Source organism: Canis lupus, chromosome 20 (genome assembly GCF_048164855.1).
Source record: "Canis lupus baileyi chromosome 20, mCanLup2.hap1, whole genome shotgun sequence".
Taxonomy (NCBI): domain Eukaryota; kingdom Metazoa; phylum Chordata; class Mammalia; order Carnivora; family Canidae; genus Canis; species Canis lupus.
Window position 1 is genome coordinate 58,157,287 of NC_132857.1, and position 18,646 is coordinate 58,175,932.

Genomic DNA, 18,646 nt, shown 5'->3' on the forward strand with positions numbered 1-18,646 from the left:
CAGCCCCGACCCCGCATCCCCGGCGCCGCCCACATCCCCGCATCCCCGCTGCACCGGAGCCCCAGGTCCCTCCAGAACCCAGGCCAGTGGCCCTGCGGCTCCGCCGCCTGCAGCTCCCTCCGCCTTGCAGTCGTGTGGCCCCAAGCGCCACTCACAGGTTAGGAGAGCCCAGATACCCTCGATACTCCCTTTCCTCCGGAATGTGGCCCCAACGAGCCTTTCCAGCTGTCATTCCCATTATTGCAAACTGGTTAAACAGCTGGCCAAATACTTTCTCTGCTTTCCGGTCGTCTTGTCTGCACACCTAGAATAGCTGTGTCCCGTGCTACGCAAGTGTCACATCGTGCTTAGTCAGCCCCCCGCTCTGGGGCATGTGGTGAGAACTAGAATGGAAGGGTGTCACCTGGTTAGGTGATACCAGGTTCTAATGACAGGTGTTATTTTTCAGCTGGGCAAGTTCCTTAACCTCTCTAGGCCTCAGTTTTAACATATGGAAACGTAGTAGGTTTGTCTCTAAGGCCTTTCTTTGCTTCTAGGTCATCCAATGATATAATCATCTGATAATCTGACAATTAACCAGCCTCTACTCTTGTTAAAGGCAAGAGGTGGGAAAAAAGAACTAAGGTTGTTTACTTCTCTTTCACAGAGAAATCAGAGACAGCTCCATGCCCTTCTATTCTCCTTAACTTTGATTTAAAAAAAAAAAGAAAAAAAAAAGGAGAGGGAAAAAAAAGTGAGGAAGCTATAAAAGGCACTGTTGGGCTGTACTGACTCTCAATCCTCAAAAGCAAAATGAAATTAAACAAAATCAACAATAAACTACATGTTTTCGCCCCAAATCTACTGGCCATATAATATCTTCTGTCAATATATATTAAAAAAAATACAAGTAAGACCTTGAGAGTCTACACTTCTTAACTGAGCTAGAAAATTTGTACCTATAAAGCAAAGGGCAGCACTGATGACTAAAACATGTCTCTTTTTGAACGACTGCAAGAAAAAAGTCCTTTAATTTTTTTTTGGGGGGGGGCTTATGGTTGAAAAGGCAAAGTTAGAGGAGACATATGAAGAGAAAGAAAATTACTATATTAATATATTTTATGTTATGCTTATATTTACATAATAAAGTACTCTCGATGGCTGCTTTAGAAAAACAACAGTATTGTTTGCATAACTAATTTACATCAACTCTTTAATATTTCCATTCTTGCACGTGGTGCTTTTAGCAGCTCTGGGACATTTTGCAAACTGTCCACATATCTCTCAAACTGTCCACTTATTAAGTGGTTGTCACGTCCATATTAACTTGTGGAGTTAAGGCTTGGTTTCCCAGATTATTTTCTAAGTGTCTCTTCAAAAAAGGACAAAGAATAAAAGGATTTGCCTAATACAATATTGTCCAAGCATAGGGACCCATGGGTGAAATACAAATTTGGAACTCCTATAGAAGTGATTGCAAATGTTTATGGAGTGGTATGAAGCTATTTGTGAAAATAGACTTATAGAAATTTTTAAAGACTAATTTATCCATGATAATAGTGATGTGATGGACAAAATATAGAAAACAACTGTTTTCAGATATTGGGCAACACACAGCATAGGATTGTGATCCCTGATAAGAGACCCAAATGCGGTTAAGTCTGACCATTACCTGGATTTTCTGCCTGGAGGCAATTCCTAGCCAGTGACAGCGGGGATGGGAACTCAGATTGAGTCTAGACGTCTCCTTGAATTGAAGGTGTAGATCAGTGGTCCAAGAGATCAAGGTAGCTGTGAAGCGGAGTGGCTGAAAGGAGGGAGCTATACAGAGGAAAGCTCCAGAAACCTGCTTGCGTCGGGCCATTGAGTCTTTGGCTGCCTATCAACCTGTACCTGTGCAGAAACCCCACGAGGCTGGGCCAATAACAATTTCTAAGGAAAAAACAAGTACCAGGGAGCTGTACAAAATGTAATTCCTGGAGCTTACTAAGGGCCAGCAATCATTTGAGTTCCCTTCCTTCGATCAGAGTGAAGAGCACCCCCTACGTACCGGGGACTCTCGGTAGACATCCCAGAGACCTTGGAAGAGGAGCTGTATGAGTCTAAGAAAAAGGTCCTACTCTAGGCCAGTCCTAAAGGAGCTTAAAAACAAATCGTGAGAGGATCAAACTCCTGTACAATTGCCTGTCAAAACAAGTGCAGCGTTCTCTAGAGGACTACAAGACCGAGTCATCCCCAACGGAAAATTTCCAATATCTTGAATCCAATAAAAAAATTACTGGACAAAGAAACAAGGGAATGCGACCCGTAACCACAAGGAGAGTTGCTCTACAAAAACAGATGGGAGTGCTGGCAAGTGAGGCGATTGCCCCAAGCTCATAGCTGGTCACTGCCACAAACCGGCCTTAAACACGGCAAGAGCTGTGCTCTGCAGTCCAACCACGTGCCGATCTGCGTGTTGTATGACAGGACAACAACGCTCCTGCACAACCCGTCCTCTTAGTAGAGACGTGTTCATGGCCAGGGAGGGGGCTTCAGCACGTGGGCAGGCTGAGGGCGTCCTTGCAGTGAGCCGCAGTTCTTCCTTCTGGGAGTTTCAGGCTGTTGGTTGAAAGGCCTCCCTGGCTCGGCCAGCCCCGCAGAGCATTTCTCCAGGGTCTAAAGTGCATTCACGGCACAGCCAACATTTCCTGTATTCCAGGAGTTGTTTTGTACGCTTCCATGACTACCGGCTTAAAAGTATTTGATACACGTATTTTTCGATGAAAATACTTTGCAGAGAGAAGTTACAATGATCTCTGGTTTCCTCACTTGTAGTCAGGGCTGATAATCTATGCCCTGCCCATTTCCCAGGACGATCAGATGAATTAAATAATGTTTGTGAAATTGCTTGGCTGCTTGGAAGTCATCATGTGATGTTAGCGCAATGATAACAGCCAACACAGGACACGTTTCTTTTGGACTTCTTGTGCGCCGCGATGAAAGAAAAGTCCCCTGTCCATCAAGTCATAGTATGGTGAGCTGACACTGAGCACGCGAAACGTCAAGGCCTAACGCCCTCCGTGGAACACTAATGGGCACAGGATATGGATGGAAACGGCCGGTAACTGCCACACGTATCACGCAGGGGTTTCTAGCTCATCTAGTTTATTTTTCTATATTGTATTCGATCCTATTTTGCATATGTATTTTAATATATTCTATTTTGCATGTCTGTATTTAATTTACGCCCCTTTCCTAATATAATACTCTTTTGTAATAACTCATAGCACCTAGCAGAGTATTCAGAAAATCATCATTTAACTAAACCCATGTTGTGAGAGTGTTTAGACCTTTTTTTCCCTGCAAGAGGTATAGGAACATACCTCTAGAATGATGTAAATATAAATATCTATTTTTAGAGTAATATAAAGGAGAGGTATAACGCTGGTTTCAGTGTTTTCTCATTTATTATACAAAAGAAAAAATTAATGCAGTTGGTTTGTACACATTTAAATTCCATAAAACAAATCCATAGAAATTAGGATACTCTATGCATGCACTCTGCATTTTCTTTGTTAAATGTTTTTGTTCACAAAAATAACAACACATTTTTTTTCTTTAAAGCCACTAAAGCAGAGGGAGAACAAAACATGCAGCACTGTACACATTTGCATAGTATATTTTACCCAGCATGCCTTGTAGAATGCTACACATTTACCTATATAAGAAAAATAAAAGGGGGTAAATTATTAAAATAAGTAACTAAAATTCAAAAAAAGGAAAAAACTATTTGACAAAGGCAATACTTTTTTTCCCACTTGTACCTGGAGATATAGCAATAGCTTGGGATTCCAACAGCCCTCAGAGTAATAGGTAAAATCTTTTTACATCAACTTGCCTTTTTACTATTTTTAGTGTTAAAAATAACTAACACTATTTTTAGTGTTAATAAATTCATGTTTTCCCCTCCCGCCACCCCTTCAAAAAAAAAAAAAAAAAAAACAGCTAATGGCGTTAAACTTATGTTTCAAAATAGTATTCAGTACAAAACAAATCGAAGAATCCCTAAATACTTTACTTTTTTTGTTGTTATTGGGACACCTTTATTTATCATCCTGACTTTAGGCTGTGAAAAATACAAAGCATTTCAGACATGTCCAAAATTTAGAGGAGCCCAATGAGCTCACTTGCCATTACTTTTTGTAGTTGTTACTGAAGGAGCAGAAATAAGAACAGTAAATATAGTATGAGTCTCATCACAAAATAACATTTAATAATTTTTATGCAAGGGAATAAAGTAAAATAAATTACATCCACAGATTGCAAGGCTATGAAGTAAATTGCTGGAAAAGTATCAAGCAGCAAGTTAAAAAGATGGTAGATGAAATAAATCTGATAAAACTTAGAGTTAAATCTATATACTCTTAAAAATATGACTGCCGAATTTAACAGTGGATTTCGTTATAAGTTTGTGCTATAACAAATGTGCTTCTCCTCTCTCTCCTCGATCTATTTCCATATTATTGGCAAAATATATATCTTTTATAATTTTGTACTATACAATATACGTTTTGCTACATTATTTATTTTTCTACTGCTAATGCAGATAACTAGTAACAACATAGATTTATTCTGGCAATAAAATGCTCCCATTTTAATAACTTCCCAGAAAATATTGTAAGGCATATGAAAAATAGTATGCAACAATATAGCATTAATGGTCCTGCATCTTTGATACATCCTTATGCATACAGAATTCACACTGACTTCAGTTAAAAGTGTGGAAATGGCATGCAAGTAGGGCCAGGGTGGCCCCTACATAAACACAGACAGCCACTTGTCAAGAAAATTGGGTGTTCAAAACGTAACCAAGAATACTTACAAAGTATTGAAAAGCTAGAGGCCAGCCACTCTGGGTTCTCACATAGCTCTGGTTTTAACTCCTTATAATCTTCAAAGAGGATGTTAGGAACATTTTCTACCATCTTTCCTCAAGTATTTTACATACATCAAAAGAAACAAAGGAAAGTTTCCTATGTAACTATGACTCTGCAACACTCTTGCTGTTCACCCTTATTTAGAAGTTTCTCGTGGTAAGTGGGAGTTACAGCCTCTGCTCGACATGATCTGATGAGATATTTTCTAGTCACCTCATACTGTCCCTCAATTACAGGAAGTATTTGGGATTAAACCATCCACAAAAAGATAAAGATGGTTGCTAGAAGAGGATGTATTTCACTTGAGAAAGTTCATTTTAAGAAAAGAAGAAAACTTTGAAAAGTAATTTTTGAATGCTGTAGCTCTCTGTCCATATAACCCAGTTTTACTATTTTGACTAATTTGACTGTTTAAGTCAACAACAAAAATGTTATCCTTGCTGTCTGCTGACAACTATCGTATTGACTGGTTTGATCATAATTATCATGTAGAAGAGGTGGCCTGTTCTCTGCCCTATAGACACAGTTGGAGGAAGTAACTTAGTAACAGAGTATTAACAATATTTAAAGATATGAGGAACTAATAAAACAAATTTTATTACAGAATTTGCTATAGTGTCATTCATATAGTCATTCAAAGATGAATTTTATATAATTAAAAAGAAAACAACATGCAACATTGTCATGAAACACAAAGGCAGAAATATAAAAGAAGTAAGGGGTACATTCCCATTTATTTAAAACATCTGTATGAAGTTTACTCCAATGACATGGGAGTCCAAGATAATGCATACCTTATCTAGGAAATGGCTAACTGGCCACAGGAAACATTAAGGATAAACAAAAATTTGAATTTTCAAACCAGCTGCACTTAAATATCAAGTTTCTGGATCCACTCTTTTAGGCTTAGAGCTAGATATTAAAACAAACTGCATACAGGGGCAATTCCCTTGCAGCGTGTTTTGTCCCCTATGATGACTGATTTCTTAAATTAACCTTGTGTCCTGATAAACTGTGAACCAATTCAAAGAAAACTTCACCAACATGGAAGAAATGAGGGGTGACGAGTATTCTGGAAACAGTTTAAAATGTAAAGGGAAAGTATATTTTAAGGATTTATGCACTTAGCTTTGCAGCTAGGTTAGCAACAAGCATAATAAATCTGATCACTACTTCTTGAAAAGTGTTTTTCTCTTAAAAGACAGTTGTCTTCTCTAGAGAAGAGGTAGTATAAATATTAATATATAGGGCAATTTCTACAGTGGCATCACTAATTTTTATTTTTTAGCAAATACCAAAATAAAATTGTATAACTAAAATATTACGCTAGCATGCAAATTAAGGTTGCCTAGGAACATTCTTGACTGACATCCTGGGTCTCAACAACATTTTATGATATGTTCATTCAGGGCTTAGATTTGCAAGCCATCTCTCGGCGTAATTTCCTTCTCTCCCTCCCTTTCACTGCCCTAGCTTCCTGTTATGAATTTTAAGGCCCCCACACAAAAAGACAAGTTCAAGTATGCAGGTATGAAAAGAGGTTAACATTCCAAAAATACATTTTGCAAACAGCAACAACAATAATAATTAAAGTAATTAACAAATTATTCAAAGGGAACAAATAATTTTCTTAGAATTTGTTTTATATTTAAAAAATTCACTTCATTAAGGACTAAGTGCAATGACATATTGTCACGTAATTAAGACTCTCTTATTAGGAAAGGCTATCAGTCCAAATTGTTAATTTCAATATGCTTTCCAATAGAACTGTATAAAGATAAGAGAGAATCATCAGTCATTTATAAACATTTCCAAGTGTTGCTTTAAATATTGGAGTAAACAAGATAACATCATTGATTATAATACTGGAGTCACATTATAGCCTTGAGAATTAGCATCAGGACTGACAAACTGCATTCATTGTTTTTTCCCCCAGAACTACATTTTCACATTGTCACATGAGTCTACAGTGTTACATGTTCGCAGACTGAAATCACAGAATATGTAGCTTACATATTCTGATATTACATACACTGAAGTTACGGAATATGTGACTTCTACAAGGTAAAACAGCCTCAACACATTGTAAGACTTGTTTCTTCTGCTTATCATTTGCTATTTTGAAAAGAAATCAGTTAAAAACAAAGTGTCTGTGGAATATGTATTTTTCAAAGTTGCTTGATATGCTTGGCAAAAATAAAACTTTCATTTCGTATATATCTGTATTTTAGCATCATTTACACAGTAAACTCTAACACTAAAAAAAGGAAAATGTATACCTCTTATTTACTTGGAGAAGATAAACTTTTTACAAAAGGAATGGAAAAGAATATGCCAAGTCAACGTAAAATTTTAAATATATCCATCAAGAAAATATATATTTTACCCTTTCCACGATTGTTAGCTTTTGAATAAGAATGCAAAGCAGAACAGGTACGGACACTTGATGGCAAACGACAGATTGGTTTTGTGCACAGATATTGAATGGACCTCTCTCTTTATCAGCATGACATGGAAGACTTAGAAACAAGGCTTTGAGAGGATTTTAAAAACAAGTGGTCTTTAAAAATGGAAAGAATATGGTAATCTTGCTGACTAGGAAACATATGTAAATGCTGTTGCAGCTACCTGCCATAAAATGTAAGTATCTTAAAGTAGTTAAATGACCAGATTGCTAATGCTACTACAGAAAAAGCTGAACAGCTGTCTAGTCTAAATTTATCACCTTGGTGCACTCTTTGCAATTAAATACTTTAATGCGCACAAACAAGAAACCAGTAAAGCATATAGAAAAATGTTTTGGCTAATGTTTTCTTTCTCATGCAAATATGTGCTGTACATGTAATAAATATATTTCGTTTGCTGGAAAATGCTCTTCTGTGCTCTAACCAAGTATTCAGTAATGGCAGGTTATATGTTTATTGAAGTGTCTAATGGATGCAGCTGTTTCAAATGTCTTAACTGAAAGTTCTGTAAGCTTCACTAGATGACAAAAGAACCTCACAGGCCAATATCACATGTTAACCTTTACAACTGACTGAGCCCGTATTTCCGATTGTGTCAAATACGTGAGATAACTTAGACAGTTACAGCTGAAGAGGGTCACGATGGACTATGCATGGTGAACAGGAGGGGAGGGAATGTGGGACGTCATGACGCGGTTCAAGGTGTGTATCACAATCGAGAATGTGGAACTTGGTTTCATGGGTCAGGAAAATCATTTAACTGGTGCATGCTCTGAAAGCCTAGAGATTGAGAGGCTTGGGAGGAAAATAGGGTAATAGAAATCAACTATTATTGTCTTCAAAATATAGGCCTCCTGACACGTGCCAGTAGAAAGGTATTTTTACGCCTGGTCCTACTGGGGCTTTAGAAAAACGCATGCGTTGTGGACTTTTAGAAACAAGAGTCTTTTCTGAAAGATATTTGCGTATTGTATAAAAGGGTCAATTTCAGTAATCCCTTGGATCATAGTGAATCTAAGGCTTCCTTGATAATAGAAGACGAAGGTCACCAATTTCATAATTATAGCCACTGGAAAAACTGTCAAGACTTAACAGGTGAACAGGACTGTTCATTAGAAATAAGGCAGCTCAATCTCCAAATTCTTTATAATTCTAGACAATAAAAATGCTGCAATTTTAATTATGATTCAAATATACTCTGAATTTATGAGTTTACTTTTTATTGCAAGCTTTTAAATTCATCATTTGTTTTCACATTTTTTTTCATTTGATCATTTTGTATAAACACAGCTTTCGATATCAAAATTGAATGATTCCATGTAAAACAGGTCGTTAGCATGACTATAAAGAATTTGGGGAAGGGCTAGAACATTCACATATTCGAAGACAGAGACTGAATGGAGCAATGGAAAGATATGCAATTGTGCTGGCAGGAAATACCGGCCCATGTTTGTGGGAAGCTGGAGAGATGAATTCCCATCTGGAGATGTTTAGCTTCGTGCTCAGGAGGATCTGTGCCCATCCTCACTGACTTCAGGTTCCTGGATATATGTGGTTGTGCTCAGAGCCAGGAAAGGGGAAACACCCCTTTTCCACTTCCCGTGACCACCTATGATTGGGCTTCTCTATAGTGTTCTCTCTCACTGCTAAAGAAAGTTTGAGGTTTTTTTTTTGCCAACTTCAAACAAGCTAACAGTAGTGACTAAACAAAAAGCAAAACACTTTGAATACAACAGTTGTGCCAGTAGAGAAACAAAAATATTAAAATCTGAGGATAGTGTATAATTTCTGAATTAATTTGAGGTGGGTTTTTTTTTTTTTTTTGGCACTATCAATACATTTGGTGAGTTTGAAAAGCCATTCTGTCTACATTAACATATGTTAAAATGTTTATACATTTCAACTTTAAGTGTAAATTTAGCTTCCAGCAAATAAATACCATATCTGGTTTTGGCTTCTTTCGGTATTTTGATTTTTTTATTAATTAGGTTTTTGGTTGTTTTTGTGGGTCTTGTTTTTTTTTTTTTTTTTGGTTTTTTTTTTTTTTTTTTCAGATTTTTAAATTGACTGCAACATGCTCAAGTAGACTTTCTAGTCGATTCACCCAAATTCCAACAGGAATTGGTTTATAAATTGGTTCCAACTGGAACTGGTCATTTGGAATTTCCAGCATGGGAAATTATTTTATATGTGCCTTGATAAGTACCCTAAATTACAAATCGATGTGTCTAAATCTAATGAAGAAAACAAAAGGTACTGTTATGTAAATGCTGAGCTTAAAAATATCTATATGACTGGGCATCTAATAACCATCTAGACTTAAGGGCATAACGTACTTTTTTGTTGTTGTTTTTTGCCCCTTGCTTAGCATCAAATGACAACAGCCCACAAGCACAGTAAATACCGTGCTGTACTTGCCAAGTTAAGATGATTGGTTTATCCTAGCAGTGCTATGGCAAATTGTCAACAGATGAATTTTTTGTTTGCTTCTGCAGACTCAAAGCCTATGTCGGGAGTCATGGCTATATCCCCCAGGCGATCCTCGGTTCCTATGGGGTTTGTAAGTGTCCTGGTATGAGTCAGGGTAATCTTCTTCCACGAGAGGGTAATGATCTCGGCTATGCTGGGAACTGGAAGACAAGCGGTTCCTACTCTTCCGAGCCCTCTCATTGTGATAGTTTTCATCAGAGGTCATTAGACTTCGTCTTTCAATTGGAGAGTTCTCCGTGGAGTGGTTGCTGTGCCTCATACGCTGACTCTAAAAATATCAGATCGTCCATTGATTAGATCGTGTCAACTTAATTCACCTAGAATATGCAAATGTATGTGCAACAGTAGGGTCTGTACCATAAAATGCCAACTATCTGACTTAATAAAGCAATTTTGATGCACAAACGTCCTACTCAGAAGATCTGGTTCATCTAGGGCACAACATGCAAAGATACTGAAATGCTGATAATTTATGAACTTAATTACATCATGCTACACGATTATGCTTCCTATTAAAAATAGAGGATTGAAAGTTCACTGCTGAACGGAACTTAACGTATCTAGGAAGACCTAATAACTCCACTTCAACTGCAAAAACTAGGATCATTTTACTATTGGGAAATAAGTTAAGGTTCAGAATAGCATCTGCTATTTTATTTCTCTCTTGGGCTGATAAAATCTTTCTCCTCCCAAAGTCACACACTTCACCTTTATGTAGCTGAATGGTCCTTATACTTGTAAAAAATATTTTCGTGCAATTATAATCCGTGCTCCCCATGAAATGATGTGTTTGTTTCTTCATTATACATAAATGCTAAAGCTCTCAAAAATATTCTTTCCAAAGGAGTCTAGAATAATTGTGGAGCCAGCTGGCTAACTGATACTGACAATTCTTACTTCTCGACTGAAATGTCCGGCAAAAATTTCCTTCAGATAGAAACTAGATTCCTTTAATACCATTCATTGAAATGAATATTGTCAAACACTTGTTTGATGGCTCAGAAACTGTTATTCAACATTTTTCTTCAAATCATGGGAACACACGTATCATTGCTGTGTCTCTCTACTTAGTTAGGTCACCTCAGTTAAGAAACAGGGTCCTGATGACACCAAGGACCCAGCCACATTTCCTCTAAGGGACACGTACTTTCACGCAGCAGGAAAATCATTCAGCAGCCACATCCTGTGCCTTTAACCTCAGCCGGGAGTCTAACAATTAAATACCCATCGTCACTAAGAGAAATAGGCTCCAGGATAAAGGGCATCACATTAACTCAAGTGAAACTGGGAAGCCACTCCAGGTAGATGTCTTCGAGGTGATGAGTCTGGACTGTTGTATTCATAAACAAAGTGCATTTCGCTTCTACCTGCATTATAGAAGCAGACTGCTTCACGCATCGTCCATTTCTCATCCCACCATGTACAATTCAGAGCCAATCCAAACTAGGCAGCGGAGATGCTACACTGGGACTAGCACACAGGCAGTGAGTGAAACCAGGCCAGAAGCAGTCCCGGCGCGCGCAGAGTCCGTATTACAGCAGCGCATCTCCCATGTTCATTTCCAGCCTCAAAAGTTACTCGTTTATAGGGTAATTATTTTGCTTACAAAGATGAAATTCTGTAGCAAAGTAATATGGTCATAATAGCATCTCAGGGAGTGCCCTTTCTCTCGGAGTTAACGCTACACGATCTCCAATCATGATTATCATTATATAACCCATTAGTATAAAAGTAGTCATGATACAAGAGGGCTCAGCTGCCTCCATGTTCCTCAGCCAGCGGTGGGTTGGGGGACATTCCAGTAGGCTCTGGAAGCTGGTGCCCAACTTCCCTACGTGGTCCTGCCATAGCCACTGACCAAGATGGGAGCCCACTACCCCCGAGAAAACTAAGGGATCTGTCACTGTTTCCAGATAGAGAGCCTCTCCTCGAGGGCACGTTCTGTACTGACCACGCTGGGGGACAGGCTGGGCAGCCTGCGGGGCAGGAGTAGTTAAGGGCCGTCAGAAAGGACCGTCTGCCCCAAAATATCTTACGTAAAGAAATTTAAGAAGTGACCTGGAGAAGTAATGGACGGTCACACTGAGTAGGTAGCAAGTGTCCTGTTGGAGTTTAGACACAGGAGGGATGACTTTGTCCGAGGAAAAGTCATTATATGTTAACAGATAGCAAAGTTCTATGGAAAGGGCCGCCGTGGGTAACTTTGCCTCGGTGAGGCAAGAGTTTGGATTTTTTTTATAGGATTCCCACTCGTGTTTCCCTCTTCAAATTAAGGACGATCCCAGTCTTCACCCCAGTGAAGCTCTTCAACGTAAGGCGGGAACAACAGGAGTGGGAAGTGACAATACCTGTAACCCAGAAATCGCTGTGGGATATGGTGAGAGTGCAGTTGAGCCCAAATTCCTTCCAAGCAGAGGGGTCATGGGGGTGCTACTGGTTGTGTGGGTAGCACGCCAGTATGCTTCCAGGTACTCCCCCAGATGTTCACACGCATCCTCCAGCTGATTTTCATCCAGTATAACGTCAAACATTTCCTGCAGATGACATGAAAAATCCATTTTACCTATACTTCAGGGTTTAGTCAATGAGACCTGAAATTCCACTTAATGCAGATAATAGCATTTCTAACATCTAGTAGCAAATATCACACTTGAGGAGCTGTCCTGGCGGTTGCTAAAAGGAAACTCAAGGGAGGTGCTGCACAGTCAACCAAGGGCACATTCGGACACTGACGGGAAAACGTCATTAAATCTTGAGATCTTTCTTTATTTAGAAGAAACATATGAGGTGAGTGTGAAGGTGTTCCACGTGGAATACAGCAAAAACACGTTCATATTTACCCGTGTATTTCTACGGAGCTCAATTATACCGAGTTCAGAATACAAGAGAAGCAAGCGGATGGCGTTGAAAGAGGAGTTCGGGATACGAACGGTCGTATCATGGACCACTGTATCACTGGACCGTATCACTGGAATAAACATTTCATCTTCCAAAGTAACGACGTTGACGGGAATACCGTGTCCTAAGGTAATTTTCAGAATGTTCGTGAAAATCTTATCTGTCTCACGATAAAATCATACGGAAGGACGGCTTAGGATCAATGCTAGAAAATCACACGACGGTGATTCCTGCGACCAAAAGATCACAGTAGGAAACAGTAAAAAAAAAAAAAAAACAAAGAACGAGAACGAGGAGTGTTTAACTGTGGGTAGGAAGGGGGGTCGCACAGGAAGTACCGGGCGTCCAGGTTCCGGTCCGTAAGGACCCTGGCCCACATCTGGCCTGTACTCAGGAGGCATTTTTCCACCCCAAAGTTGCACAGTGGCACTGGTGCGTCACTGCCGTGGGGCTGGGGACGCGGACAGGACTCGCCCAAGACAGAGGTTCCCAGAAGAGTCAGAGGCCCGCGGCGCTCCCACACAGGAAGGCCACCCCAGCGCAGTGGCCCTCACCGCCGCCTCCTCTCCCCGCCACCCGCGGCTCCCACGAGCTCAGTTTGCAGAAATAAGAACCTTCCACCGCTGAGTCAGACAGGGTCCCTGGCGGCGGGGAGCGCCGGGTCCCGCTGGGCGACCGCGGGGTGCTGGGCCAGCTGCCCGCGCTCATCAGCGTGAGGCCTCCCTGGAGCAGAGGCCACCACGGAAACCGCCTCTGCCCCGACGTTCGCCGTCTGAATGTTGGCCCGTTGGTCTCTGCTGACCACCCTGACGAGAGTCGGTGAGGCAGCTGGAAAGCCGGGGACGGATGTTCGGCGGCGGGAAGTTTAGCCACGAGCCAGAGCGTCGGGTATTTGAGAAGAGTCCGCCGAGCCGGCCCGTGCAGGGAGCTTCCCGGTGCCTGGAGGCTCAGCCGGTGGCCTCTGCCTCTCGATCCGAGCTGCGGTCGTGATCTGAGTCCTGAGACGGAGCCGGGCCTGGAGCCTGCGTCAGACTCTCTCCCCCTCTGCCCCTCCCCCACTCAGAAAACCACTTTTCCTCTTATTAGGAGATGTTAGACGTTTCCTGGCATGACTTCTGTATTGATAAAATACCCACTCAGCACGTGCTTTGCGCTAGGCATTGTCAGCATAGTGACAACGGATCCGGACATCGTCCCCACGCTCAAGGAACTCCCTCCTAGTGGCAGAGACTAGTATTCAAACCCTTAACCCTCCGAGTCATGCTGGGATTTAACTCAGAACAATAAGGAGACTGAGCCCGGGAACGTTCCGAGCTGCAGCCTCCAAGTTCTGAATTTAGAAGGACGCCCAGAGACGTAGGTGAAAGTCAAACGTAGGAGGGAGGGGAAATTTCGAGCAAGTCAAAGAGTTGTATCCGTAGAGGGAAGAGAATAAAGCAGAGAGAAGAACCCACGGCAGTGAGAGACCCACGAGGCCCGTGAGGCAGCGGGACGACGGCCGGCCCTACGGCGCCTGTCAGTGCGCATCCTTACGGGCAACGCACGGGGACTCCTGCCTCTTGCAACCCCGAGCCCCCAGCCCCCCGCTAATCAGCAGTCACAAGGGTCGGCCCTGAGACCTGCCTGGTGTCCCCGATGGCAATGTTCTCGCAGCACTAACCCGGCAGGAGCGCACGGGGCCGCCCCACGTTCTCGACGACGCGTAGCCCCAGAATCCCGTCGGCGGCCTTCCATAAGGGCCCAAGTCAAGGAGCCTCCGGGGACACCTGGACTGAGGGTCAGGACTGCAGTCAGGACCCCTACGCCCAGAGGGGGAAAGAGCAGGGCCCCTGCCCCCACTAACGAGTATTTTTCTCTGAAGGTTTTTGTCCCGTTGGCCGTTCCACGTGCTGCACGGTCGCGCTGCACACGCTCAAACACACACCTGATTAGAAGGGACTTTAATAAAGTGCCCTCTTTGCCGATGGATAGGGTTTGTATCTATCAGCTCAGGGCGGTTTGCTCAAGCCTCGATCATTTCTAGGAAACGATGCTTTTGCACCTGCGAAAAGGACAGCTACGTGACGGGAGATGACTTGAAGCTGCTTTTCCGCTCTCAGAAGCACAGAGGAAAGCAAATTTCAGCTTCTGGATGAAAACCGACACATGCGGCTTATTTTCAACTAAGAAGATTTTCACAGCCCGTGTGCCTGCGACAATTTTTCTTTTCAACGGCGTAGGAAATAACACAGCTGATTAGGCCAGAGCGTTGGAATGTGAGTATAAGGGCAAAGATTTTTTTTTTTTTTTGAAAAAATTATACGTGACATTCAAAGGGAAGCAGCCCCGTGCATTATGCGAACCAGCTTTGCCGGGTTTTCAAGACCGTAAAGGTTCAAGGCTAATTAGCTCCTTACCGTGTGGGACTTGAGGCCTGTGGCCTGGCTACGGGTGGAGGGACGGTCACAGGGAAGAGGGGACACGCTCCTCGCCCCCGGGGCCGTGGTGCCTGCCAGACACCGGGCGACCGAGGCTGCCAGCAAGCTCTGCCCCGGCCAACGCCTCTGACATCGTGCCATGGGACATTTTCTTTAGCGGAAGTGGACGGAGATGTCGTGGCTGCGGAAGGCAGTGCCTCCCGAGCAGAGGTGAAACCAATCCTCGCAAAACCAGGCACCGTATGTCCCTTTTTGGGTTAAGCTTGTGGGGACGAATAAAATCCTAACACCTTATAACAGGAGGAGAGAAACCCAGGCCTCGGGCTCACGCCGCGGCTCAGAGCACCAGACGCCAGGGACGGGGGGAGGCACAGGCCGGCGAGGAATCTGATGGGAAGGAAGACGATCTGCAGTGTCTTGTAGGAAAATCTTCAGGACTTAACAGTCCGTCTGGCTGCCCACTTACAGAGCCGCGCACTTTCCCAGGGAACCCGGCCGACCCGCTATCCTGATCTGCCCGGCACTCAGTATTGGGGCGTTTGGGATGATCCGTGACTGACTCTGGAAAGTGCAGGGAGCCGTGCAACAGCTGGTCACCCTAATTTTTACAGAAGATAGACCACAGGGGGCTCAGCGGCTGAGCGTCCGCCTTGGGCCCAGGGCGTGACCCCGGGGTCCCGGGATCGAGTCCCGCCTCCATCCCCGCCGGGAGCCTGCTTCTCCCTCTGCCTGGGTCTTTGCTCCTCTCTGTGTCTCTCATGAATAAATAAATAAAATTTAAAAAAAAGAAGAGAAGATAGACCACTTTTCAGTTCCTACATTGAGAACTGGAGCAGGTTCCATTTATGTCTTTTACATTCTTTTGGGAGGGGAGATGCTGAGACCGAGTGGCCAGGTCCTTCCTTACGTCTATAAAACCCATCTGTTCCAGCGCAGAGGGCTGGGCCTCATTAAACCTCACCCATAATCGGCGGCGTGTTTTATCTGGGATGTTGCTATTGAACATTTCTTAATAAAAAGTTTGTAAAACTTAGAAATTAATTTTGCAATTTAATTCTTACTCTTTTTTTTAAAAGTTGGTACATTATTGAACACTAGCAAGGCATGAGATTAAACACGTATAAAGTCTCCCACGGGAGGAGCGTCGCTTCGCGTGTATTCATTGTGCGTGGATAAAACCTCAGGCCGGGCATGTCTCCTATTTATAAGAGGAAAGAAGGGATAATAGGGATGAGTACACTTTTATTTCTTTGCGACTAGAACACAGAGATCCTAAATCTGCCGCCGTTAAAAAGAACAATGGCAGACGCTACTCGGCCAAACCAAAGGGCCGCGTGGCCTTTGTGTAACGGGACCATCAAGTAGCCAAATGCTGCCTCTTTCACATTGCAAAACGCATTCTTGTGATTATTAAGGCTTTTGAAGTCCTGAGCACTTAACTCACTGGTCACCTAGTGATGGGAAACTGGACACTAAATTAAAAGAATTTTGAAAGATTTAGGGGGGCTTGTAGGGAAAAAGAGAGCGTCCCAGTGTTGCGGGGCCACGGCAAGCTCATCTTAGGCGCAGTTTGAACCTCAATAAGCTGAATGGGAAAGACAGTCGGAACCTGTGCCGCTCTGCTGCTCCCTCTGCCTGGGTCTCTGCCTCCCTCTCTCTCTCTCTCTCTGTGTCTCAGGAATAAATAAATGAAATCTCAAAAGCAGAAGAGGTGTCCATGGCAGGTTAAAGCTGGCCACGGATTCCCTGACGCCCCCCCTCCCCCGGGGACGAGGGTCTGCGGCCCCGCCTTGAGTCTGGGCACGGCGGACCCCTGGCCGGCGGACTGCTGCAGAGGCGAGGCCACACGTTGTCTGGGCCAGTGCCCCAGCTTCGGGGGGGGTCCACGGCCCCAGGAGCTGCCACCTGAGAAGCCTGACATCCGGGTTCGGGGGACCAGGGGGCTGGCCCCACCCCACCTGGCCTGGAGCCCCCTGCACCTGCCGACGAGCGCCCAGCACGCCTAGCCTGGAGCCAGTGTCTGGGGAGGACCGCCGGGCCGTGGGGGGCCTGCCCTCCCCCGGGGTCACTGTGCGGCCGACCCCGAGGCACTCCCCCTGCCCTGGGCTCTGGCCGTGGAGCCCCGGCCTCTCCGCAGGGCGGCCACACCCGGGGGCTGCCCCCCACGACCTCACTCTGGAAAAGCCGGCGCCCTCTCTGGGCCTCAGGCCCCTCATGCGAACAACGAGGAGGTGGGACTGACTCAGGGGTTCCCCAGAGGGAGCCATGCCCCCCCCCCCCCGGCCGCCGCGCAGCCTCGCAGCCCAGCTGTGCCTGCAGGGCACGGTCTCGAGTGCTCGGCTGTCGCGCTCTTCCCCCGCACCTGCCCGTGGCCCACGGCCCACGGCCCACGGCCCACGGTGACGGCTTGTGGAGGACACGGCCGCGAGGCAGCGCTGCTGTGCACCTGCCGCCCGTCTGCCCGCAACCCCCGGGCCGGGTCCACCCTGCTGCCACCGACGGGCTGGCTTTTCCGGGGCCGCCTGAGACCTGGCGTCCTGAGCGCCGCGGCCTTTACCTTCCTGGCGAAGCGCGGCCACTGCCACCTGCCGACTCTCCGGCCGCAGCTGCGGTGGCCCATTGAGCGCGGTGCGCGTCCTCCCAAAGCAACTAAAGTGACACAGTGGGCACCAGTCTTTCAATGACAGTTATAATCATGGTCTTAAAACAACCAGGGCCAAACGCAGACACATTTTTAGATGACCACCAGTTTTTACGATCCAAAGGTTTTTTTTTTTTTTTACCTGCGCCAACGCAGAGTGTAAAATTCCCTCCAGCATTACAGATGCTAGTCCAACAACATCCAGTGAATATGTCTAATAACGGAAACAGGGCTCAGAAAACATCAAATACAAAGTAAGCTTACTTATCCCGGCTGCTTGTATAATACGCCAGGTTCGCTGATCCGTCACGTAAAACAAGAATTTGCAGCTGAGCTGTGATGATAGAGCGAGGCTGTCTTCCCAGCGCACGCATGAGGCCGTTTGGGATCCCTGACGTTCGGAGAACTCCTAAGGCACCCTCAGTGTTCTCTGCATGTCGGGATGCACGTGTATTTTCTCGGCTCCAGCTATTGCAGAGGTGATGTGTCGTATTATACACACAACTAACTACTCGACTGTCGACCCTCTCAGCAGCTAAAATACGTCCATTTTAATAGGACACAAGTGTTTCTCTAACGATTATTAGGAATAAATGTTAATAAACCCACTCTTACAAAAAGAGCAAATTAAAATGAGCAAGTTTAATTCACCTAAAATGTTATCTTTCAAGAAATCGCTTACTAAGACGTCTGAAAACATCATTCACCACAACATTTGTCTGTATTAACCTAAACTAGTGGTTCTCAACCAGGAGTGGTTCCCCCCCTCCCCCCCCCAGGGACATCTGTCAATGTCCGGAGACATTTTTGGTTGTCCCAATTTGGAAGCTGTTACTG

General features: G+C 44.1%; 1 protein-coding gene across 5 annotated transcripts in view; it reads right to left on the bottom strand.

Moving 5' to 3' along the window:
* Nucleotides 1-3,409: 3,409 nt before the first annotated feature.
* Nucleotides 3,410-18,646, bottom strand: part of CACNB4 (calcium voltage-gated channel auxiliary subunit beta 4) — a 221,948-nt gene continuing 206,711 nt past the window's right edge. For all 5 annotated transcript variants that reach the window (XM_072789208.1, XM_072789209.1, XM_072789212.1 and 2 more), the window contains 2 exons: nt 12,202-12,387; nt 3,410-10,121 (listed from right to left, as the gene is read on the bottom strand). In XM_072789208.1, the coding sequence (XP_072645309.1) occupies nt 9,861-10,121; nt 12,202-12,387 (447 nt within the window). In that variant the 3' untranslated portion in view covers nt 3,410-9,860. The remainder of the gene's footprint in view (nt 10,122-12,201; nt 12,388-18,646) is intronic.